Here is a 24490-nt window from a genome sequence, read left to right as displayed (position 1 = left end):
ACATATCAAATGCTTCGTAGTTAGGACGGGTAGAAGAGAGTTATTATATCGTTGAATGCAGAATTCAACAGAAAGCCTGTTACTATCATGAAAGAAACATATCGTTGTAATATCTATAGGAAATATGAGCTTCTCATTGTGGTTTCTCGGTTTAGTCATGGACATTGGAGATCAAGGCGCTTGGCAACTTGACACAGTATTATGGCCCTGACAGAACTTAGCAGTGGTGAAGTTTTATTATAGTGCATGTTTGGAGATGTAAAGCCTCTTGGTTTTATTAATACCTTAGGTAGTGGCATTTCCTGGGATATCTATAAATTGTTTCTACCAATGAACGTTTGGCAAAGTCGTTCGTAGAGGGTGTCAGACTTCAACGGAAAGTGGCGGACTGTGGAGCCTAGAGCTCTCTAATTTTGACCCGCATTTATGTTTTGGACTGCTTCTCTTTCTCATCTGAGCTCTGCGCGACCTCGATCTTCCCTCTTCAAACCTCGGGATTCGATCCATTCGACGGCACACTCATTTATCTAATAGCAATACAAGGGACTCGCCGTCAGAATGTCGGGGCGACGCGATTTCCTCAACCAGGCTGCCCCTGAGAACTATGTCGCTGGTCTTGGACGAGGCGCAACAGGTTTCACGACACGATCCGATCTTGGCCCTGCTAGAGATGGACCTAGCGAGGATCAGATTAAAGAGGCTCTTGCGAAGCGTGCCGCTCAGCTAGGCCTGGCGCCGGATAAGAAGGGCAAGGATAAAGAAAAGGATGAAGACGAGGGAGGTGACGAAGAACGATATCAAGATCCTGACAACGAAGTTGGGCTCTTCGCTGGCGGTGTGTACGACAAAGATGATGAGGAGGCCGATAAGATTTGGGAATGGGTGGATGAGAGAATGGACCGAAGAAAAAAGCAGCGCGAAGCACGAGAGCAGGCCGAGAAGGACGAATACGAACGAAACAACCCTAAGATTCAACAGCAGTTTTCCGACCTGAAACGAGCTCTGGCGACTGTCACTGATGACGAATGGGCAAATCTACCCGAAGTTGGCGACTTGACAGGCAAGAATCGGCGTAGCAAGCAAGCGTTGCGACAACGATTCTATGCTGTTCCGGACAGCGTCATTGCGGCAGCGCGCGACTCGAGCGAGATGGGAACAACAGTTATGGATGAGGGCACTTCTTCCAACGCCGGTGGCAGCGATGCTGCAGATGGTACAATGACCAACTTTGCCAAGATCGGCGCGGCTCGTGACAAGGTGCTCAAGTCCAGATTGGAGCAAGCTGGGAGTGATTCTGCTGCGCCAGGCACATCCACTAGTATCGACCCTCAAGGCTATCTTACTAGCCTCAACAAGATGCAGATGAGTGAAGCGCAAGCTCAAGTTGGAGATATCAACCGTGTTCGCGAGCTTCTGCAGTCTGTTGTCAAGACGAATCCCACGAACGCTTTGGGTTGGATCGCGGCGGCGCGACTCGAGGAGTTGGCAGGCAAGAGTGTAACGGCAAGAAAGACGATCGACAAGGGTTGTACACAGTGTCCTAAAAGTGAAGATGCTTGGCTTGAGAACATTCGACTTAACAGCGATTCTCCGAATGCAAAGATTATTGCGCGAAGAGCTATTGAGGCCAACAACACATCAGTCAGACTATGGGTCGAGGCGATGAGGCTAGAGACAATTCCAAGCAACAAGAAGCGAGTTATCCGACAAGCGCTTGATCACATTCCTGAATCGGAGGCTTTATGGAAGGAGGCAGTGAACTTGGAGGAAAACTCCGATGATGCTAAGCTGCTCCTAGCCAAGGCCACCGAACTGATTCCTCTCTCTGTGGATCTCTGGCTGGCCTTGGCACGATTGGAGACGCCAGAGAACGCTCAGAAGGTCCTCAATAAGGCTCGAAAGGCCTGTCCAACGTCACATGAAATTTGGATCGCGGCTGCACGGTTACAGGAACAGCTCGGACAGGGCACCAAGGTCAATGTTATCAAGCGTGGTGTCCAGGTCCTGGCGAAGGAGTCAGCGATGCCCAAGCGCGAGGAGTGGATTGCAGAGGCAGAAAGATGCGAAGAGGAGGGTGCCATTATCACCTGTCAGAACATCATTCGGGAGACTCTAGGTTGGAGTTTGGACGAGGATGATGATCGCAAAGACACATGGATGGAGGATGCAAGGGCAAGTATCAACCGAGGCAAATACGAGACTGCCAGGGCCATATACGCCTACGCACTACGGATATTTGTCAATAGTAGAACGATGTGGATGGCAGCAGCAGACTTGGAAAGGAACCATGGAACCCGAGAGTCGCTGTGGCAAGTGCTGGAGAAGGCTGTAGAGGCGTGCCCTAAGAGCGAGGACCTATGGATGATGCTGGCCAAGGAGAAGTGGCAGGCTGGCGAGGTGGTCAATGCTCGTATCGTTCTCAAACGTGCCTTCTACCAAAACCCTAACAACGAGGATATTTGGCTTTCCGCTGTCAAGCTAGAGTCAGAAAATGGCGATGGCGTACAGGCCCGGAAGCTTCTGGAGGTTGCCCGCGAGAAGGCCCCCACAGATCGTGTATGGATGAAGAGTGTTGTGCTTGAACGAGTGTCGGGCAACATTGAGGCTGCTCTCGATCTTGTCCTTCAGGCTCTTCAGTTATTCCCGGCAGCAGCCAAGCTTTGGATGCTCAAGGGACAGATCTATGAGGACCTGGGCAAAACTGGCCAAGCGAGAGAGGCGTATGGCACAGGAGTCAAGGCAGTTCCCAAGTCTGTCCCCCTGTGGCTTCTGTATGCCAGGCTTGAGGAGCAGGCCGGTCTCACCGTGAAGGCTCGATCGGTGCTTGACCGTGCTCGACTTGCTGTACCAAAGAACGCGCAGTTGTGGTGCGAGTCAGTACGACTAGAACGTCGAGCAGGCAACACAGCCCAGGCCAAGTCAATGATGGCAAAGGCACAACAAGAAGTCCCCAAGAGTGGTCTCCTCTGGGCAGAACAGATATGGCATCTGGAACCCAGAACACAGCGCAAGGCCCGCAGTCTCGAAGCTATCAAGAAGGTGGACAGCGACCCCATCCTGTTTGTGGCTGTAGCGCGCATCTTTTGGGGCGATCGTAAGCTGGAGAAGGCGCAAAACTGGTTCGAGAAGGCTCTTGTGCTGGACAGCGACTATGGTGATTCTTGGGCTTGGTACTACCGGTTCTTGTGTCAACATGGTACGGAGGAGAAGCGGGCAGATGTGGTGACGAAGTGCGTGCTGAATGAACCTCGACACGGCGAAGTGTGGCAGGCGATTGCGAAGAAGCCCACAAATGCGAGAAAGAGTTGTGAGGAGATACTTAAGTTGGTGGCTGAGGAATTGGAGCAATAGGGTCGTCTGATAATAGAGACTGGCAACTGGTAATCACCAGGGATGTTGATAAATGGATTGGAGTTCTGGATTCGGTTATATGGAACTAATGAGCTTAGACAACATTCGTAGCGGTGGATAGTCTTTAAACACCGCATGTCACCAAAATATGTACGTGTTCTTCTCGTTGACTGTGATTCATTGCTCTTATACTATCGAATTACATTGCATGCAGAGACCCAGAGCTATCTCACGGCCAGTCTCATTTCATGCTGCTGGGCCATGACCATTCGCCCGCTCAATCCCAAAAAGTGAAACCCCAGGCTCCGACTTTGATTAAATAAGTAATACAGTTGCTTCATCTTGGTTCTTGATTGTCGAGGAGGATACGCTTATTTGCTGCCACCGAACCAGCTCGAGATACCGCCCTTGGCCTTTGCGGCTTCCGCCTCGACACGGTGGTCGAACTTGTCGACTACTCTCATGGCCTCGGCCTTTGCGTCCTTGGCAACAGACTCGACATTGCTCTTGATGACACCAGCCGTACGGTCGGCTTCGGCAGCCTGCGATTGGGTTAGGAAATGATTGCAACGTACTAGAGCACAATTGTAGTGTCTCGTCGGGAAATAAACGTACAACACTGTCGATCTTGGCACCGGCAGCAGCACCAGCTCCCTTCAGCTCACCCTCAGCGTTAGGGGAACGGCCGGGAAGGTGGCTCTTGATGTTGGCAGCAGCGCTATGGGCGTCACCTATTGAGTGCGATGTTAGTAGAATTATTGGCATTGGGGTTGAGAGCGCATACTCTCGGCCTTCTTCTCAGCAGCTCGTGGGTTGCCACCAGCGGCGTAGAGGTAGTATCCGATACCAGAGACGGCAGCGCCGCCGATGATGAGAGGAGTGCGAGACTTGGACATTTTGAATGGATTGTAGTTGATCTGCGCGAAAGTGTGTGCTGTTGTGATGTGGTTTGTAGGGAGGGTTGAGTATGGAGTGACAAGATGCAAAGACGGATGAGGAGATGATGGTCGGGTATTTATCATAAGGGAAAGGAAAGCAAGCTCTTTTCTACCTACCTTAGGTAACGTGGTTACCTCGGAACTACCTCATACCTCATAGGTACCTTAGGTTAGAAGATTCCCTTGCAAGTCAAGATTACTTGGTAGTGCCCCTCTTCTTCGTCAATCAAATTTCCATGTGCTCATATGCGAACCTGGAAAGGAAAAGGATGGTTGCAAGTACATGACGTAACGAGGGCGGGGAGAACCAATTGCTCGGATCATGAGGTGATGAGTGATGGCTGAACTGATGAATGCGGATACGTACTATAACTTGGTGAACTGACACTGCTCGATACTGCCGATGAGCATCAATTTAATTGGTGGGTAGACTGCTAAATTACGGTTGTTTGACGGACAAGGCATTATTTATGGTTCTGTCGTAGATGTCATGACACTAGTAATTCTATGCAAGTAGATTTATTGGAAGGTGTAATTATATATATATATATATCTGTGACACAAGATTCTCAAATGTATGTATAATCCAATCGATTGTACTCCGTACTGGCAACAGGTGCCCTTCAGTTTGCATCCAATTCTTGATGTCGTAATATGATTCACTTCACAGCGAAAGAATCGAATCTAGACTCTTTTGTTTGATCAAACATTCCACGCTAAAGTGATGAGCCGCCGACGGAGCTGCACCTCAATGGATTTCCTCCAGGGAACGGCCCCACCGAAAGATGCAAGTACCCGACCCGCCGTAAATCGGCATTACATCATCGAATCTCAGTAGCTTATTCTTCTTGGACCTGGCTACGGATACTAAGGTTAAGCTGTGACGACGATCGATCACCAACGACACAGCTTACTTTGTGTGTGTATTTTTCTTCTTCTTTCCCAATTGAGTGTAAACTTGCCTTTGTTTTGATTATTGACTCTATGTCTATACTTTTTTCTTTTTTCTTTGGCCCCTAAACTAGAATAATCGTATCATTAGCTCATGAAACTTTCCATTGGATATTCGCTACAATAATAGAACATCATTATCAACACGGAAGCTGCCTCAGCTGAACGCCCCGCCACAGCCTCCCAAAGCAGGTTGGAGCCCCTAACAGTCAGTAGTAGCGCCTCCTCTAAGCTCACAACGCCATAATGTCTCTCCTAGCCTGCTTTTTTGACACTTCACTTTTTCCATCTCTTACTCTAATCACAGCGTTATCTTATTCCAAGTGACACTCTGGCCATCTAGTGTCAGCCGTCTCCATTGTTTGTCTGGAGACGAGACGAGACGCCGCTGAAAAGCCTCCCACGTGCCATCATTCGCTTGAAACACCAAAACGTAATTCATCTCCGCCATCATTGACGACCTAAACAAGCTCTCTCCCATTCGTGTCTGGGCCATTAGCCCCGGGCGGCACAGCTTCAATGCTGAGGGTCAAGAGCTCGCGTCGTCCCGCGGGACTCAAGCCTACAGATTACGATCATGAAATTGCCCTAGTCGATCACGATGCCGCCGCGACACCGACAGGGTCAGTTACGCCCGAACCTCATACTATGACAAGATACTCAACAACATCAAGATTGTTGGACCTGGAGGAGGAACACGAGGAGGAACAACAAGATCTGAATCCTGACGAGCAAAATGGCGGCCAAAGGAAACCGTCAAGCAATACGCCCAACAATGCTCACACCAATGAGCATGCTGATTCTCATACTGAGGGAGAAGGCCAGACCCATTCACCGTCGAACCGCATCGAGAACGGCCAACCTTCAACGCCTCCACAAACAAGACCATCCATCGAAGTCCAAGGTCAGTATGGCCCGCCATAGCGAACCTCAAATTAGTCTGACATATCAGCAGAACCAACCCCCGACGCCTTTCATGGAGATCATCCACATGTGAAGCTGAAGAAGCCTCATGTCGAGCGCGAGACAGCGATAGACATCCTTTACGAGAACGAAAGGGGTGGGTTTCTCTGCGGAATTCCTCTGTTTTCTTCGCAGGCTCTTGGAGGTCTTGATCCACCTGCTTGGAGTAAGTCGTCAAACCCAGGAACAAGAGTCGCCTTTATCGAGTAGTAATTGACAATTTCGCTTCAGCCAATGGGTACCATAAAGCTTCACCAAGCAACATCCACAATGCACAAGTTCCTGACCCTACATGGGAATGGGCGTGGCCTGAATGGCGAATCAACCATCAAAAAGGTGTCGACGAACATGGCTGGGAATATTCCTTCCACTTTTCAAAAAAGTTTTCCTGGCATAGCGGCAAGTGGTGGAACTCGTTCGTCCGAAGACGTGCCTGGATTCGAAAGAGGGTGCGAAAGAGATCAGAGGAAGTGTCTGCCGATCCACACATGCTCAATACGGATTACTTCACGATACGGCCCGCTTCTCACAAATCACCAAAGTCTCGCGAGAGTGTCACTAGCAGCCGTCTCAGTCGCTCGAGTATGAGCCAGATGTCAACCGCGGACGTGGACGAGAAACCTGCCGATATTGATAACGTGGACGATCTCATGCGCGCTCTCCGACAAGCCAGGATAGACCGAGAGAAGCTTGACGCTGTCAACAACTACATGGAACATGCAACGGACCTCCAAAACCTTCAGCACGAGATGCATGAGATAATGTCTTTGTTTGTTTTCCAACAATCACGCCGCATACTACTCAGCAGATTGATGGAAATTCATGACGAGACGACGACCCAGATGAAGAAGACGAACACTTGTGAATTGCGAGAGCGAAACCAGGCATTGAAGGATGCCGTCCATCATGCTGACGAAGAGGTTCGCAAGCTAGCCTACTGGAGCGATGTCAAGCAAATGGCCGAGAGCGGCGAGGCGAAAGAGGCAGTCAAAGGAGATAAAGGTTGGGATGAAAGTTGGGAAGGTGTCGACCAGAGCGGCGGCGCTCATCCAATGCAGGAAAATGCCATGGTTAACGGTAAAAAGAAGGAATCGGAGACATGAGCGAAAACTGTTGTCAAGTTCCAATCTTTTGATGAGTAAAGAAACATGGGCGTCTGATGGGAAGCAGACAAGGCGTTATTGCATTGGTGCAGCTGGCGATTTGATGCTGGTGACTAGAAGCTACCTGTGTACTATTGTAATACCTTTATAAGTTTACTACATACATGATTCGTTTTGGTTTATCGCATTGTTAAAATGGCCCTATGATGAACCAAGTCGAGAAATGATATTCGGGTGCCCACGTGATGCAATGACCGACAGAGCGGGCTCGTTATCGCGATAACAGATACGCCTGAGCCAATCTTTTTTCCGCTATATTTTGAGACTACTATCCCATACCTAGGTATCTAGGTTAGTAGCCCAAGGACCCTGCTCTCAACGAGTGGCCTTTCGAATTAAGACGCTGCTGACGATGCGTGAATTATAACAAATGTCCCTGGCGATCAAGTCAATATGGCGGGCTCGGTCGCGATGCTCTGCCTTCTCAGGATCTTTTCCAAAATCAAGAGCACCATTGCCCTCCAGGATATCCAACCCCTACATTATCCGGCTCGAGTCAACGACAGCATATTCTGACGGGACAAACTTAACTGAATCTTCGGAGACAGCCCTTGTAGCCCTTCCCGAAAAGTCTCTCGAAGTGAGCGAACAAGAGCCCGAGCAGGTCATTGCCAACCTAGTTACAGACGATACTCACGAGTCCCGCAATCGAGTCTTTAAAGATGCATTCAAGATCGATGCGCTTCGACTGGTTGAAGACAAAGATGCCATGAAGCTCTTTAAACCTGTGATCGGAAAACCACTCCAATATCCAAACGAACAGGCGAACAAAGCAAGCGAACAGGAGCATAGGCGAGACGCACGGCGACAGGCCGGCTTAGGTGTGGTCTGGAGCCACTTCGATAAGACAGTTCCGCAATGGATAGAATGCTTTGGGCTGATGAAGCGCATGACACCACAATGGAGCGAGAGGGCCAACATGTCGGCTGTGAGGATCGTCCTACCCAAAACGTGGGATATCGAAGTCAACAACCAGAATCTCGAGTATGTCGACTCTGCGACGGGCGTGCTCCAGAAACTGCGGGCAGTGGTGGACCGTAATCCCTCTGCCATTGTGCTTCGTGGGAAAAGCAAGATATTAGTCAAGGTGGCCGACGAGATTGTGAGGTATTGCCAAGACGCTGAAATCTACGAGCTGGGAGAAGTGGCAGCGTCGGATTACAAGACGAGGCAGCTGTGGCCAACCATTGAAAATGCGCCAAACGGAGGTGCCTCACTCCCTGATGACCATAACGACAATATCTGGGTGCACAAAGAGTACCAGCCTCACTCTCTCCATGTGCCATACGAGCAGATCCCGCGACCGTCCGTGTGGACACATGACAACTTTGAGCACTATATCTCAACGCTGTGCTATGGCAAGGTGCCTCCCCATCTAGCAATCAGGTTCTACGGCCAAAGGCGAGTGAATGGGAGATATATCGATACGGATGGCATCAGGATCAAGCTCATTGTTGATGCCTTTGATAACCCTGCTGCAAAACCATTCATTACTATCCCTGTCTTGAAAATGGCTATTTCCATGATGGCTTTCCGAGGTGGACATCGTGCCTCTGCCAACTATCTCATACAATTGGGAGAGGAATTGGGCATTCCCATGGACACCGATATATACAACATCATGCTTGAAGGCTACGCTCACAAGCGTGATATCGGTTTCTTTTATAGTTTTCTCCGAAGGATGGAGGCGCGCTATCATCACCCCAACATTCGAACATGGCTGCTTTTCCTTCGACTGGTCAGGGGTGAGGATGAAAGGAGGCAGGTCATTGTGGCCATGTACCAACTGGGCATGTTCAATCATCAGGCCACACGTCGCGGGATCGCCGATGTCATGGCCTCTCTTGATGCATATGCTGCTTTCAAAGCTGGAATACCTCTTAAAAACTTCCTGGACGAGCAGAAGGAACGCTATGGTGAGGGCTGGCTAGCGGTCGATGGCCTTGATAGTATTGTCACTGAACTACTTCGCTTCCACCGTCCAGAAGACCCTCGAATCGAAGATTGCAAGAAACTGGTCAGGATTTATACAGAGTCAGGCCACAGAGTTGAGCTTAAGACCATCAATATCTTCCTCAGCTACGCGTCCAAGTCCAGAGATTGGGATACTGCTCTCTGGGCTATGTCACTCTTCAAGGACGCCGGCTGCAAGCCTGACCAGGAGACTTATGGTGCTCTCCTGTCGCTTGCGGTCAAAACGCGCTCACCACATGCCCTCGGAACAGTCTACTTCTACGGCGTCCTCCATCGTCAGCTTAAGAAAGGATCGAGAGACTTGCTGAGCCAAGTCCTACTTCGCAAGCACAAAGACCCCTTTTGGAAAAAGCTTGAGCATCAGCCAGGTATTTTCCCCAGGCAGGCAATCCCTGATATTCTAGCCAACAAGATTCCTCGGGTTTGGGTAGTCATGTCCCGAGTCGAGCGTGCCATCCTTGACAAGTGGGCGGGCTATGTTCCCCTTAAACCCCTCGAGTATGCGCTCGAACTTTCATATCGCTCCAATGACCAGCCCATGCACTCCCAGATCAAAGCCGGTAAACCCATTCAGGTGCAAGATCTCATCGTCAAGCTTCGCAGAGCTGATGGTCAACCTGGGAAAATAAACGTGCGTCTCAAGGGCCGTTTCGATCCGGCGCGTATGATTTTCGGTTGGGATGAGTCTCTAGGAGATACAAACCACCCGAGCATACTCAAAGAAGAGGACGAGCCTGACAGTTGGCCTGATAATGATGATGGCGTTGATGATGATACTCCAAAGCTTTTGTCAGCAGGGCCCGAGACGGACCCAAAATCGCCTGGCGGTGATCAAGATGGTTCTCCCGAAAGACCAGATCCCACTCGCGCCCCTAAAGCTGCTTTGAAGGAGCTCGAGAAGAAGATCGCAGACGCTCGAAGAAGAGACGAGATTTGAATCTTGCTGAACATCTGTAAGAAGCGCCACATACAATCCCCATATAACAACGCCGTATTGCCCGCACCTTGCATCATTCCACCCTGTATACTACAATTCCTAGTAGGATGCCTTCCGATTTTACCTATATTTCCAAGGGCACATTATGATAGAAAATCACGGACATACCATGTACACTAGCAAAAGCATATTTTTCAAGACGATGGGCGAGACGAAAGCCAGAACATTGATAAATAAAAACGAAGTTATGAGAACACCAAATCTTGACTTCTCGCACTAAGAACTACAGTCTCCCTCAGGGGGCAAGAAAACACCGAACCTTAATACAAGGTGTCAAAATAAACTTAGCACAGAGTTCCCTAAGCTTAGGCTAAATTTACCTAATATTTTCATCACTTAGGGTCAAGGTCCTGAGTTTTCTTTCCTCCCCTAGAGTCTGTGTTGCCCTTGAGATCAGTCCAATGTTCACCTTCATTACAAAAGTGTCAAATATGTGGAAGTACAATGAAAACCCCTGGAGAAATATGGATATAGATGATTCCCAACTCACGTCTGGATGAATCGAGCCTACCGTTCAAAAAACAAAATTGGGCCGTCAGTTAGTGTCCTGTATATGCTATACTGCGTCTTAATCCCTCTAAAAGCAATCCAACCATATCGAGCATATCATCCCAGCATTGCGAGGGGGGAGACTGGCATTCGCAATGGAAAAGTGGAATGAGACGGATGATCTCATGGCGACGTGAAGAAAATGGGAATCCCATGCGTGCGTAAACATCAAAAAAAGGTTTCTCTCGCTCTTCTTTCTTTCTTCCTTCCTTCCTTTCCTTGTATCCGCCTCAGCCCAGAACATGATATCCTTCCCGAGTCTCGTTCTTCTCGTAATGCGCCTCGGCAAGTCGACGAAGAACGCACGATCCAGATCCAGGTTTGACACCAATACACCGACAAGTTGAGATGCAAGACTGACTTAACATGAGAATATCACAACCCCCTCTCGTGACCACCATCTACCACTTGCCCTTTAAACTTCCCAGAAAGTCGAGAAACATAACCGGAGGTGCAAGGGAGAAGCGACACCCAGGTTGAATTCAAACCAGTTACCCCGTAATTTCAGACCACAACCTATTCTTCCTTCTTGATTTCCTGGGCACTGGCCTCCTTCTTCACCTCCTCCGCTGCGTCCTTGTCGGTGGGCTTCGTAACGGTTGCATCGGCGGGTTTCGTATCGGCGGAAGCGTTATCGGCGGCGGCGCCAGGGGCGGTTACAGGAACGGTGTCCTTCTCGGCGGAGGACGGGTTTTTGGTGACCTGACTCGCGAGGTCTTTGTCTTCGTCGGCGTTGTCAAACATTTCTGTATCATCTGAATCCGTAAGAACCTCAGTGCCATCGCCGAGGAAAATGATCCGGCCTCGGTACCCACCAACTCCAAAGCTTCGTCCCTTGTTTTCAGGATCCATCTCATAGCCACTGTCGCTATCCTCAAAGTTGTGGTGGACTCCAGGTCCTCGAAATTCGGCTATCAACTTCGCGTCAGTCTATGTCTGGAGGTCCAACCCAATTCACCGAGCGGGTATCATCCTTACCGTACTCAGGGGGAGCACAAGGGCCATCTCCGTTGGCGACCCGGCGGGCGATCTCCTCGTACCACTCTTCCTTGGTCTTTCCGTTGAGGAAGCCGATGATGACCATGGTCATGTTGTCGCAGCCAACTCCACCGGTCTCGGAGTTGGAGGCAAGACAGTTGTCCATCATGTTCTCGCAAATCTTATCGAGCTCCTGCTTGGCAGTGATGCCTCGTCGGACAAACTCGACCACGGCTTGAGAGGATTGGCAATCCCAGATACCTATGCTAGTGAGTACTGTTATTCCCTCATCACTCGAGCCGACGTAGCTTACCATCACAAGCAATGACCAGGAATTCATCCTCGTCTGTAAGATCATGTTGCTCAACATCGGGATAGGCTGTAACAATTTGGTTCTCGGGGGACAACTCAGCACTCTTCTTGAATTCAAAATCACCAATAGCACGCGAGAGGGCGAGGTTTCCGTTCACTCGGCCGAAGTCGACAAAGCCACCGGCAGCTGTGATTCGGTTCTTCTCGTCTAGTGTGGATGTCAGTACTATCGCTCGTGTTGCGTGAGTGATGTGACTGACTCTCGAGTTGGGGCTTGTGGTCCTGGGATAAAGGCTTGGCACGACCCTTGATACCAAGAACAGCTCTCGAATCACCAGCGTTGGCCTGAATTTACGTGTCAGCTTCTTGCCGCATGTCATCCTCCAACGGGATATTGAGGGGAAAGCCAATGAGGGAACAAAGACGAGGGGCGAACTGACAACATAGAGCTTGTTGCCAGCGATCAAGCTGACACAGGCTGTGCAACCGGAAACTTCTTCTTCGTACTTGGGGTCTGATGTTGGCAAAGCATAACACGTTAGCAATTGTTATTACGGAGGCCAGGCGACAATTTGTCCATTATCGGGTATGGCGGAGAATGGAGAAGACAAAAAGCTGGCGCATACCGTTGAGAATAGCGCGATCGGTCGCGAGAAAACCATCCTTCAGACCCTGAGCATAGTCACCAGACTTGAAAGTGTCCTGCTTGAAGATAATGTTGTGAATGTTTTGGCCGGTAAATAGTGCCACCTTGTCACCACCGTGTCCGTCGAAAACGCCGAAGAAGGACAGCTTGCTGGAGTGAGACTTGGCTGAGTCGAGGTCGAGTACTGCGGTGTGGGCATCCTCCATACTAATGCGCCAGCCTTGCATGGCCGAAACACCGTAGATGAGGCGCTCATCCTCACTCTTCTCCGAAGTCTGTGAGATAGAAAAGAAGCGTTAGCGGGACCTGGTCTGACGACGACAACGCAGCCGACGGAAACATCGGGGAAGCGGATATCAGTATGTGAACATGGGGGTGGAAAATAATGATATCGCGAGAGCCAAATCACAAGCCCAAAACCTCTGGCGGTCGATGATATTCCCGACAAGGCTGAGAATATAGGCGCGGCTGGTGAAATTGGTATTGCGTGGGCTCCAGCGCCAGCGCTGGGTGAGGGGCTCAAGATTGCCCCTCTCGCGCCAGGTCCGAGTGCCAAATCCCAATGGCCGAATGCAAAACAAAAAAAAAACCGAACAGAGCCGCGCAGATGATCGAGACGAGCACATAGATATTCAAAGGCACAAGACGCACCTTTTCGACAACGGGCTCTGATAGAGTCTGACCCATGACTATAGATTGTTATGGTCGGTTCGATCGAAAAGGGAAAAAAAAGCCTAGGCGTTGCTGGGACGAGACAGGATGGCGAGCGGAAGAGAGGAGAGAAGAGATGAGGAAGATCGACCGACGAGGGGTTGGCGGGGGAGAGGGGCGGATGACGAGATAAGATCTCGCTCGACAAGAGAATTTTAGATATTTGCTTAAGAACACGAGGGAGTATGAGTATGGGTAGTATGAGGAGGAGAAGAAGATGATGAATGGGGTAGACTACGATGCCGGCGCCGGGAGCAAAGGTTGCGGAAGAGGGAGATTGGGCGTGTGAGAGATGGATCTGGATGTGTGGATTGTTGAGGTTAGGTGAGGTGAGGTGATGTCGGGCGGGGGGCTAGTGCTGTGGCTAGCTATGCGATCCCTAGGCTTCAGTGGTGGTGATCACCAAATTTGGAGCTCCCCAGGTGAGCGGTTGCCTACCTAACAATAGCACCCGACCCTCGGTACCTTTCCCTACCTACCTAGGTAGGGGAGGAAATAAAACTTAGGATCTTAAGCCTAAGTGACAAAAATATTTAGGTAACTTAGTATAAACTTAGGGTAAGTTCAGGATACCTTTTATGGAGTTTATCTTGTCACCCTAAACTTAGGTCTCATGTTTTCTTGCTCCCTAAGGCCTACATACCTACCTAGGTGCCTAGGTGGTGGACGTTTTTAGCTGGGGCGCGGGCTTTGAAAATCAAATGAGGCGGGGGTATCGCAGGTAACTAATAAGGTATTGGATGAATCTTACCTATGGATCTATGCATTTTCTCGGGGGAACTGTCAAGTGCAGCATTCATCTACAGATACCTCAGGTATTGCTGAATCTTGTGCTCGACGAGGCATAATCATAGGCACAGTATATCTATCAGCATGTGCCAATCAAGGTGTTTTCAACCGTAATATCTCGCTCCTCCATCCCATCTGAAAGAGCTCAACTACTTTAGTCTTAGCACCATTCTAGTCCAAGGCAGGGGCGAATACACTGAACTGTTTCCTGTCCCTACATCATCAATCTGGGCTGGGCTGCTCTTCTGCTAGTTAACCCCTGTTCCCATGGATACCTAGGAATGGGACCGCCACTAACAGCCACGCTTTGTATGAAATAACTCGAGGTGATACAATGACCTCACGTCACTGACTACTCCGTAGATACCTTAGGTATGATGTAGGTACGCATCCATACAAACCATCACCCCATTCATACACTAAAATAAGTTGAGCCTTTTTAAAACCGTCCTCTGCATGCATGAAAATTAGTTGAGAGGGTAAAAAACTTTGCATGAGTGCGTCGTGCCGTGTAAGAGTTCCGTCAGCCGCTGGCGCCTAAACAGTCCCCTCTCGTTCGCTCTTTTTTTTTTTTCTTCACTGTCACGCGTGAAAAATTTCCATGTTTGTCCTCGCCACTTCTAGCCGCGTGTATTATTCATTTGTGCTACTCTGCATGCTTTGAATGGCTGTTGAGAATTACCTGTTCAGAACCTGATTTGATCCGATGCTACATATACATAAGCCTCAGATCAGGTCGCGTGCCCTTCCCTTGATGACGGTCCGGTCCGGCTCCAAAAAATTACAAAGCCCAGTTTCTTATCCCCATCCGTGCGTGTTTGAGGTTTGATTGATAGTAGATAGGGCTGTGGCTGCGGTTGTGGCTGATCACTTCTTTGGTAGAGGATGATGCTATCCCCGAGGGCCAGAGAAATGGGAACCAGGGAGCCTATCTTCAAGTTAAATGAAGGGTTCATGTTATATTATTCAAGTAATTCGCAATCTACAAGAAGGGATAGGTCTGCACATCAAGCTGTCAACCCTGATGATACGCAATACCTCAGACTACCTCCACTACTTGTCTATTTAGTTTACCCTATAACACTGGCCACTGAAGACTATTTTCGCCAATTAGCCTTACAGTACAAAACCTGTTGTTGAAGTCTTTCCTGCTAGTAATTAAGATATTGAGAATTTTTAATTTATCTAGTGAAATTATGATTGTCGTTTGAGGACTTGTGCTACTCATCTAGACCAAAAATGTTTTCGGAGACCCCATCTATAGAGAGAACAATATCTAAATTATCCTTTCCCGAGCAACACGCCAAGGGAGGGAAAAGGAAAAGGAAAGAAGAGAAGGAAACTATCAATATAGCAAACAAATACAAAGCGCCAGGGTATCTCATGCTCCAACATATACATCATCAATACAGGACTTCAACACTGTCCTTCAACTCACTATCCTTCAACTCAGAGAAAGGCATAACTGCCACCTTCTGACTTACCCGAATCTTCTCTTCTCCAGTTCACCGATGAGTTTCCTGCTGGCTTCGAGTGTCTGCTGCCAGGAACACTGAGCGGATCTACACTTAAGCGAGACAACTTGCTCATCGAATGCCCCAAACCTTGCCGTAAAGACGCCAATGATCCCCTGATGCTATTCTGAGCATCTCCCCATTGGCTTGGGGATATCAGATCCGAGTCTGCCCGCTCTCCAGGCTGTGCTCCATCACGGCTCGAACTCATCGCCGTGCTTGGTCGAAGTGGATGGAAAGGCGACTCGTCCACGAGCTGGTGATATGACGCGCCTGTTACATCGCGCTGGGATTCGTACACACGCCAGTTCTCCCCGGAACCAAACGACGGGTCACTGAAAAGCCCTCTGGGTGCCTCTAAATCATACCATGGCCTGCTACTAGGGTCAACATCCTCTCCCAGTAGTTCCTGGGTGGACAGACGTACTAGCTCCGGCCGTCTCAATGTTGGCAGGCTCTGAGTTGCCCCTATTGAAGGGTCCTCACCATCAGCGACTGAGGTATGAGAACCGAGCCCAGTATCTGGCGCTTGTGTTGGAACCCTGGTCAGGAGCCTTGGACTGGAAAGATGTGAGGAAGCGAAGGCCAGTGAGCTTTCATTGCCACTTGTGTAGTAGTCAGAGCCCTGCTGGAATAATGCTCTTTGAGATTGGATGCTGGGGAGACCGTTGAGCGAGGAGTCAGCTGCATCATTACCCCCCATGAAAGACCTCCGTCTTGCATCTGATAAAAATACCGGAGGTGGTATCAGCTGACTAGTTGACTGTGATAATATCGAGTTCGACCGTTGGCTCCTCAGAGAGTCACGACTTGGCCGCCCTGCAGTTGCAGTTCCAACTGTGACCCATGATCTTCTTTCGTCCTCGCTGTTGGATGTACCGAAGGACCGAGATACACTGGTGTTAGAATCCTCAGCGACGAATCTCGGAGGAACAAGAGGTGTTGCCATGAACCCTAATGTTGGAGATGCCATAACTAGCGTTTCCGAATCCATCTCAGAATGAGGTGTCCTTATCGGGCGGCGTTGTTGTTTGCCTGTAGCTGCGATGATCTCGACTTTGTCGGCCTCTCGCATTGCCGCCGAGCCCCCGTTGACACGAAGGCTCTCGAGGACAGGCCCGGAGATCTTATGGCGAAACTTGGACGAGAGATATGTTTGTCGTTTGCGACGGCGCCGAAGGAGACAACAAACAAGCAGCATAGAAAGAAATATGACGACCAGAAGAGGCAGAAGAATCGCGAGGAGGAGGGTACCGGTTGTCAGACTCCCATCTGAATCAGACGACTGTAAATCAGGCTCTGCAGAGGTTTCGGTGGGTGCGACAGAAGAAGACGTGCCCGTAGATGTTGATGAAGTGCGAGACTGAGTTGTCGACGAAGATGTAGACTCGAATGGTATCACGCTCAAATTTAGAACCTCGGTCTCTGTGTCATCTAGAGTCTTGGACGAAGCTGTCACAGAAATATTTAGATCTCCTGAAGCCGATACTGGGATCTTCCCGGTGATGTTAAAGTCATCGAGCCTTAGCCAATCCTTCTTCGGTCTGGCTGAAATCTGAAGGTCAATGTCATCAGGGTCCCAGAAATAAGGCCGCAAATCAATATCGACATCTTTTCCAGCCTCGACCTTGATACTGTCAAAAGTTGAGCTAAATAGAGCAGTGGAGACATTGACAGTGGCGTATATGTTGAGTGTATCTTGGTATGTGTCGCGGAGTGTGATGGTGAAGTTGGTTGAATGATCGCCTTTTCCTGGTGTTCCCTCGATATCCCATGTTTTCTTGTTCAAGGACAGCCAGTCCGGCATCCCGTCTGTCGAAATCTCAAGTTCATCGATCTTCACAGGCTTGTTGTCAAGCTTGATGCCATCTGCTAGCCCGCTGTATGCAAGCTTCTTCCCTCTGGTAGTGTTCAGAGTGATGTTGGGGTTGTCAACACTGAGTTTGTGTCTACCCACAATTACAGAGAAGGCAACTGACACGGCAGAGAAGCCAACAATGTCTGAAGCGACAAGCTGGAAGTCAAAAGTTTGGGGAGGCTGGATAAGTGACTCGAAAGGAGGTGTCTTGCCACTAAATGTCAATGAGCCAGCATCGAACCTCATCCAAGCAGGTAAGGGACTGCCATCGCCTGAAGTCGCATAATAGTTGATCATATTGGGCTGGTATTCAAATGTGTCGGCACCAAAAGTAAAGCTGAGCTCCGTAGAAGGATACGAGATTAGTGATGATGGCGGCGAATAGTCGCCAAAATCCTTAATCTGCTCCAGAAGTGGTGTTTTGAGGGAGGGGCCCTTGTTCCTGGACACAACCAGAGTTGAACTTAGCAATGTCGAGCCAGAATCATCCTTGGCAATGATCTCTACTGTCTGCCCTACCACATCGCCACTGGGAACGGTGTCGTTGGTCGGGATGCCATATAGCCGGCGATCTTTGCTGTCGATAGAAATCCATTTTGGCGCATCCCCAAGTGAGTATGATATTTTGGAGTCTGATCGAAATGTGTAACGAGAGAAGACGTAAGAGAAGGGTTCGTCTACCCGGGCTACTGGTGGTAACTGAGAGTTAATGGGGTAGTTGATTGTTGGCTGAGATTTTGTGAGTCCTGAGATGGTGAGAAGGAGAACAGCGAGTATGAAGGAAGTCATCATGGCATGACAATACACTCTTCAGTGTCGAAGTTCGAATAGGATTACATGAAACGCCATTCAGGTGAATAGGAACTTGCTGAACAGAGCCGAAAGGATGAAGGAAAGAGAAGTGAGAAACAGGAAGGCCGGGAGACAGACGACCGTACGAAGGCATATCGTGAATGACATATTGATGGCTGGCAAGCTGAAGACTTGAGCTAGAGGAATACTGAGCCCTTCATTCCTGTATAGCTTCTCCACTGAGCCTCTTTGAACCACGGGAGAAAAATTGGTGGTGATAGTCAATTAAGGGAACGGTGTTGAATCCATTCGCCCATTTCAAGAGGAGGCAAGATGTCTCAGGTTAACTGAACTGAACTTCCCGTGGGATGGAGAGACATTACGTGTGGCGGGTAGAACCAAAGAAACGATACTGTAGGCTGATACAGCTGTCGTCAACATTCCTATGGAAGGCCTGGTAGCCCGGAGAGACTGGTGAGACATCGTAGCCACTCGGCATGATGATGATGAAAAAATCGACATGGCAATCATGAAGGTTGACGGGATACCGGCTCCATCAAGCTAGGGGAGGAAGGCTGGAGAGGGAGAGTCAATAATTAGCAATGGTGTTGTTGAAAGAGCATATATTGGCTATGATATCATATAACGCCTCCCTTGATCGTTAAACTCAGCATGGCCATTGAGGATTGATATCATCATCTGGGCCATTCATTCCCTGGGAGCTTGTCAACCTGATGTAACATGAGTCGACCCTTGACTCTTTCAGCTTTCTTAGTAACGAGCAACACTCGCCCGAGTGAGGCAGCAGTGGATCACACCCGATTTCTTATGTTGAAGGGCAACTCGGCGAATTTATTTTGTGGAGGAGCCCTTATCCAAACGGAGTATGAGTTTTGGTATACGTAGTTAGTTTAATCGTTATCGCCAGTCCCGCAGAGCCTTTAACGAGCCAATCGCTCAACTGTTTCGATGACTCTTTAAGCGGAGGATGCCAACAAAAATAAAAAGGGTCTATTTGAGTCTGGATCGCACACGTATGCAAGTGCAAAAAGCAGTAGAAGAGGCAAAAGAGGAGCGGTCGAGTACCTAGGAAGAGATGTCACAGGTTCCAGTTATTAGAAGGGGAAAAAGTCTGCAGGTGACACACAGGGCAGTTGTGCTTTTCATTGATAATCGATAGAAGGCTATCATATTCTAGGTTAGCAGGCGCAAGAGGGAGTAACCTACCTGAAGGGGCGGAACGACAACCTAAAGCCATAGAAAGTTATTCCTCTTGCTTCATTTGAATAGAACAAACCCATCTTCCTTGCTTTAGTAATATCTGCAGGGCAGTACCTCTCAAGCTCCACTGCATCGGTATCCCTTCGACTTTCAACACTATCCCTTGAGGGCGACTAGTCGTGATAGATCCGACTACTCCGTGCAGTCTATTTTTTCCCGACCCTCTGCAAAAGCCAAGGGACTGAAATCGAAGGCGAAGGCCCGAGCAGCGACAACTCTTTCGCAATGAGCAGTCCACCGTCGTCCCCTCTGATGGACGCGGTCACCATCAGCGAGGACATTGCTCCATTGCCGTCCTTCAAGGCCAGTGGTGTTGCGACTGTCGATTTCGATGGCGTTCTCTCCAGTCCTCTCAAGGTGCACGAAGATGTGCGATCTGGTTGTGGTGGGCAAACGTGGCCCGCGGGAATGCTTCTCGGCAAGCATATGTTGCGTTACCACAAAGACCGTCTTGCTGACGCTCGGATGTGAGTTTCGCGCTCTTTCTTCAACTTCGACACTGCTATCGCATGCATGTGACTTGGACCGGGTCCTTTGTCTTGGTCTGCATAGACAGTGTGAGTATAACCGAAGACGGAGTAGACTTGCTGACTCGTTGGTCATAGATTGGAACTTGGAGCTGGCGGCGGTCTCATCGGTCTTGCCGTCGCCTTAGAATGTCAGCTTCAGAATCAGTTGTTAGTGACGGACCAGCTGGAGATGTATGAGCTCATGAAGCACAACATCGAGCTGAACAACCTACAAGACAAAGCCAAGGCGATGGTGCTCAACTGGTACGTGAATTTGAATTTATTTGTCATGTGTAACATCCTCCTCTGCCGTACCATACCCCTCGTCAGATGCGGGCGAGCCACTAAGCTGACTGGTCTGTTCATATACTGTAGGGGTGAAGACTTGCCAGCTGCCGTGCTGGAGCAAAAGCCAGACGTGATATTGGCTGGTGAATGTGTCTATTTCGAACCTGCTTTCCCTCTGCTGATGTCTACGCTTAAGGCTCTATTAGAGCTCAACCCCGCAGCTGTCGTGTACTTTTGTTTCAAGAAGAGGAGACGCGCGGACATGACCTTTGTCAAAATGGCTAAGAAAGCGTTCAAGGTCGAAGAAATATTCGACGAGGATAGGCCCGTTTTCCAGCGACAAGGTCTTTTCCTCTTTTCTTTCACCAGCCGCCCAACCACAGGCCAAACCAAATCTACCAAAAAAGAAAGTCAGCCTCAACTGTCAAGATGATAAAAAAGGTCAGGAAAGCTTTGTCTACACAGCATCTTCGTTGGCATGCGCCTGAAAACTGTCCATGCATTGTTGAGTCCTGACGCGGAGACCCGACTGGATCCTTTCATGAGGAAACACAGTGACGCTGACAGGACTGCATAGTAAGTCTGACCAACATGACTTCAATGTAACATCGCCAAGGGTTCTTGAGTCGACTCAATGATATTCCGCCCCCAGTATTGCTCCGAGTATGTGTCGTTATGATGGAGGTATATGGCCCCTCAAACTGTTGACTTTCCCACCGATTCGAGGGTTCGGAATTCGTGGAAGAGAGAATAGAAATGCAGAGCACCAACACCTGCGTTACTGACTATCCTCCGAGCGACATGTGCCTGAGACTTGTCTGTCGTCTTTGTTACAATAATAGACACTGTACAAGCTGGACCAATGAAGTCTGCGCTTATAGCAAAGAAAACCAAGTCATTGTGGCCTGCATCTTTCTCAAGAAATTCCCAAGCACACCGTAAGATTTTCATCACATCGCATCACAGTGAAAGCGCATATATGTTCACACAGACAACGAAACAAATGGAGTAATGACTGGGAGCACAACTCAATAAATGAGAACGTCACGCATGCATTGGCGCCAACATTATGCCGAATGACCCAGCAAGAGAAGGCGGCAAAGAAGACTTTTTTATTTCCCTCACACCACCGGGTTTTCTGGTACTTTCTCACTCTTCTAGGCTTCTAAACTCCTCCTACTGCTGCAAGCCATGTCAGCAAAGGCCAGCCGTTGGGTTGTTGATGAGTGGATGAGGTGGCACCCAGATTAACGTTGTCCTGAACCTGGGAAGAAATGGGTCTTGTTTCAACTTGGCGTATGGCGTCCTCCACACCTCCCGGATGCACGTTGACTCGTTGAGTGCTTTCAAGCCTCTCAAGCCTCTGCGTTTCGGGCTAGGTATAGGGCGCCAGCGAGCAGGACAACTCAGAGATCGATTTACAGTGTCTCCCCTCCACCAACTTTGGTGCTCCATCAGTGCCAGATGTTCCTTGTTTTCTCGCTCCGCTGACCTCCCGCCATCGTCAGGCACATATAGACTGTCATTGGCTGCCTCTTAGCCCTGACAAGATCTAACTCGGAAGCTGACGACAGGGCGGCCCCTTGCAGATTGACCAATCACAACATCCTGGGAGAGAAAACATGCCTCGAGCCGGACCACTGGACTGCGTGCGTTCTCTGTGAAGGTGGTGCGGGATCTGAAAAATCAAGTTGCTCGGCGATGACTCTGATGATTCCGTTCAAGACCTCTCCAACTTCGCTATACTGAGATGACGCGGCCCGCAATACGTGACTCGCTATTCCCCGCAAAGCCGTTTACAGATGAAGCAGCTAGCTGGTTGAGGACGGGTTTTGAGGTTCAGTTATGACCGAGGAGGCTGGCGATCAACTTTGCAGCACAATACGATGAATGCCCCTTGATGGTGCCACGGCACCCCTGAAGGGCGACAGGGTTGATTTTGCTTCTCCTTGTCCTCTCCGCAGGCCTCCTTCTCAGGCTGTGTAGCGCTCGCCGCTCTGGCTTTTTTTTACGTAGCTGTTAGGGCAGACCGCTTGCATGGTTCAGGGACGTGTTTTATGGCTGGCTCCAGCAGATCCCAATGGCCCGGTGAAAACCTCCTGAGGAGCGAAAGAGATGGCAGCTTGCCACGTCCGTGCTGTGGCCCGTTTCGTCTCCACCATCCACCTCGGAACAAGGCCAGGCACACAGGCACGAGAAAGACTGACTGGCTTGGAATTGGGTGTGTGGGCTATGCTTGTGGGTGGATTTCTTTGGGAAAAAACCACGCGTGGTCAGGCCCCCCAAAGCGGAACTCCCTCTCAGCTCCCACTACCGGGGATGAATCCGGTACGCCGCCGCCTGCGGTTCTTTTGCCTACAGTTGCGGTACCCTTGACTCACAAGTTCCAGCGGATTGCTTGCGGACACACTGCGTTCAGCGCTGGTTATGGATGGCACACCTCCAGTCCTCGGTACCTGGCTAGGAGGTAAGGTACTAACGTTAGTCTAAAGCCAAGTCTTTTAAGAGCTAGCATAATGAGCCGGCGCCGTCTTTTACGGCGAGGCGTAGTATTAAAGGAAGAGTCGGCTCCTCCCCTTGTTTCGTTTCTTCACCTACGATCTCTTCGAGTTCAAACACCACTCATTCCCACCTGAGCACTGAGCAGGACTCTCTTCTCTCTCACGCACACATTCCCTCACACGACGGTCAACGTCCATTCATTCAATTCTTTTTTGAAATAGATTCATTCCTGTGGAACAGAATCTAAACCATCCTTCCTTTGCCTAGCAATCCATCGCGTTGAGATACCCTTTCGTCTACACACCAGACGTATCACAGCTACAGCCACTCTTTGGTTGAATAACAGAACTCGAAAACAACAACACAATATCCATATATCAACATGAAGTCTTTCACTCTTGCTTCCGCCTTCTTCGCCGCTGCGGCTGTTGCCCAGCCCCATGCCAACCCTCACGGAATCCACCACCGCCGTCACCACCAGAACGAGAAGCGCTCTGTTGTCACCGAGGTTGAGTGGGTGACTGAGATCGAGTACGTTACCAAGATGGTCGATGCTACTACCACCGTCTGGGTCCGACCTGAGGCCGAGCCTACTACTGCTCCTCAGCCCGAGACAACTCAGGCCGCCCCCAAGAAGGTTGCTCCCAAGAAGGAGAAGAAGCCTGCTCCTCCTGCCCCTACTACTACTCTGGTCACCAGCGTCTACACTCCTCCTGCTCCTAAGCCCACCACCACTGAGGCTGCTCCTGCTGCTGAGCCTACCTCTCAGTACGTCGCTCCCGTCGAGCCCACTACCCAGGCTCCCGCCCCCAAGCCCACCACTCAGGCCCCCAAGCAGGAGGCCGAGCCCGAGACTGAGGTCGCTCCCGTTCAGCAGGAGAAGGCCGCCAAGCCTTCCTCTGGCGGTAGCTCCTCTGGCAGCAGCTCCTCTGGCGGTTCTGACACCAAGCATGGTGAGTTCACCTACTACGATATTGGTCAAGGTGCTTGCGGTGAGAACGACACTGGCAAGGATGACTCCATCAACATTGTCGCGCTCTCTCACCTCCTGATGGGCGAGCTCTCCAACAACAACCCCATGTGCGGCAAGACCATCACCATCAAGGCCAACGGCAAGACCTGCCAGGCTAGGGTCGCCGATAAGTGTATGGGTTGCGCCATCAACGACATTGATGTCAGCCGAAAGGTCTACGAGGAGATCTGGGGCAGCCTCGACTCTGGCCGCACCGAGGTCGAGTGGTGGTTCAACTAAGCGCCACGCCCAAACACGTTTTCTTGAATCATGAAAACAATACGAAGGATACCCTTTTCTTACGACTGTTACTTTTCATGAAGCGGGAATCTCTTCACCCCCGAGGGCGCTGGGGCGTAAGACATAAAAAAGGCACTTGGGTACCACTTGGACCTAGACCTGGAGATTCTGG

General features: G+C 49.9%; 8 protein-coding genes across 8 annotated transcripts; 5 read left to right on the top strand and 3 right to left on the bottom strand.

Annotated features, from left to right (window-relative positions):
- Positions 1-558: 558 nt before the first annotated feature.
- Positions 559-3351, top strand: FTJAE_1419 (pre-mrna-splicing factor prp1; the record flags this gene model as incomplete). Its single annotated transcript, XM_037347398.1, has 1 exon — positions 559-3351. The coding sequence occupies one exon, from the start codon at positions 559-561 to the stop codon at positions 3349-3351; it is 2793 nt and encodes a 930-aa protein (XP_037211504.1).
- A 371-nt stretch (positions 3352-3722) lies between these two features.
- Positions 3723-4247, bottom strand: FTJAE_1418 (calcofluor white hypersensitive; the record flags this gene model as incomplete). Its single annotated transcript, XM_037347390.1, has 3 exons — positions 3723-3893; positions 3967-4082; positions 4136-4247. 3 exons carry the CDS (start codon positions 4245-4247, stop codon positions 3723-3725), a joined length of 399 nt encoding a protein of 132 aa, XP_037211503.1.
- A 1512-nt stretch (positions 4248-5759) lies between these two features.
- Positions 5760-7306, top strand: FTJAE_1417 (meiotically up-regulated 65; the record flags this gene model as incomplete). The annotated part of the gene is made up of 4 exons (XM_037347379.1): positions 5760-5863; positions 5915-6144; positions 6196-6369; positions 6435-7306. The coding sequence occupies 4 exons, from the start codon at positions 5760-5762 to the stop codon at positions 7304-7306; spliced, it is 1380 nt and encodes a 459-aa protein (XP_037211502.1).
- A 453-nt stretch (positions 7307-7759) lies between these two features.
- On the top strand, positions 7760-10277 carry FTJAE_1416 (uncharacterized protein; the record flags this gene model as incomplete). The annotated part of the gene is made up of 2 exons (XM_037347368.1): positions 7760-7861; positions 7911-10277. The coding sequence occupies 2 exons, from the start codon at positions 7760-7762 to the stop codon at positions 10275-10277; spliced, it is 2469 nt and encodes an 822-aa protein (XP_037211501.1).
- Positions 10278-11402: 1125 nt separating this feature from the next.
- FTJAE_1415 (phosphatase) lies at positions 11403-13509 on the bottom strand (the record flags this gene model as incomplete). Its single annotated transcript, XM_037347358.1, has 7 exons — positions 11403-11797; positions 11865-12125; positions 12178-12384; positions 12437-12521; positions 12617-12690; positions 12803-13097; positions 13474-13509. The coding sequence occupies 7 exons, from the start codon at positions 13507-13509 to the stop codon at positions 11403-11405; spliced, it is 1353 nt and encodes a 450-aa protein (XP_037211500.1).
- Positions 13510-15771: 2262 nt separating this feature from the next.
- FTJAE_1414 (Axial budding pattern 2) lies at positions 15772-18486 on the bottom strand (the record flags this gene model as incomplete). The annotated part of the gene is made up of 1 exon (XM_037347347.1): positions 15772-18486. One exon carries the CDS (start codon positions 18484-18486, stop codon positions 15772-15774), a length of 2715 nt encoding a protein of 904 aa, XP_037211499.1.
- A 1506-nt stretch (positions 18487-19992) lies between these two features.
- FTJAE_1413 (N2 N2-dimethylguanosine tRNA methyltransferase) lies at positions 19993-20997 on the top strand (the record flags this gene model as incomplete). The annotated part of the gene is made up of 3 exons (XM_037347338.1): positions 19993-20234; positions 20373-20540; positions 20652-20997. 3 exons carry the CDS (start codon positions 19993-19995, stop codon positions 20995-20997), a joined length of 756 nt encoding a protein of 251 aa, XP_037211498.1.
- A 2451-nt stretch (positions 20998-23448) lies between these two features.
- Positions 23449-24318, top strand: FTJAE_1412 (rasp f 7 allergen; the record flags this gene model as incomplete). The annotated part of the gene is made up of 1 exon (XM_037347327.1): positions 23449-24318. The coding sequence occupies one exon, from the start codon at positions 23449-23451 to the stop codon at positions 24316-24318; it is 870 nt and encodes a 289-aa protein (XP_037211497.1).
- Positions 24319-24490: the final 172 nt, after the last annotated feature.

This window comes from Fusarium tjaetaba, assembly GCF_013396195.1.
Source record: "Fusarium tjaetaba strain NRRL 66243 chromosome Unknown NRRL66243_c0000026, whole genome shotgun sequence".
In the NCBI taxonomy this organism is placed as follows: domain Eukaryota; kingdom Fungi; phylum Ascomycota; class Sordariomycetes; order Hypocreales; family Nectriaceae; genus Fusarium; species Fusarium tjaetaba.
Note: the sequence above shows the minus strand (reverse complement) of the source record. Positions and strands in the feature narration are given on the sequence as shown.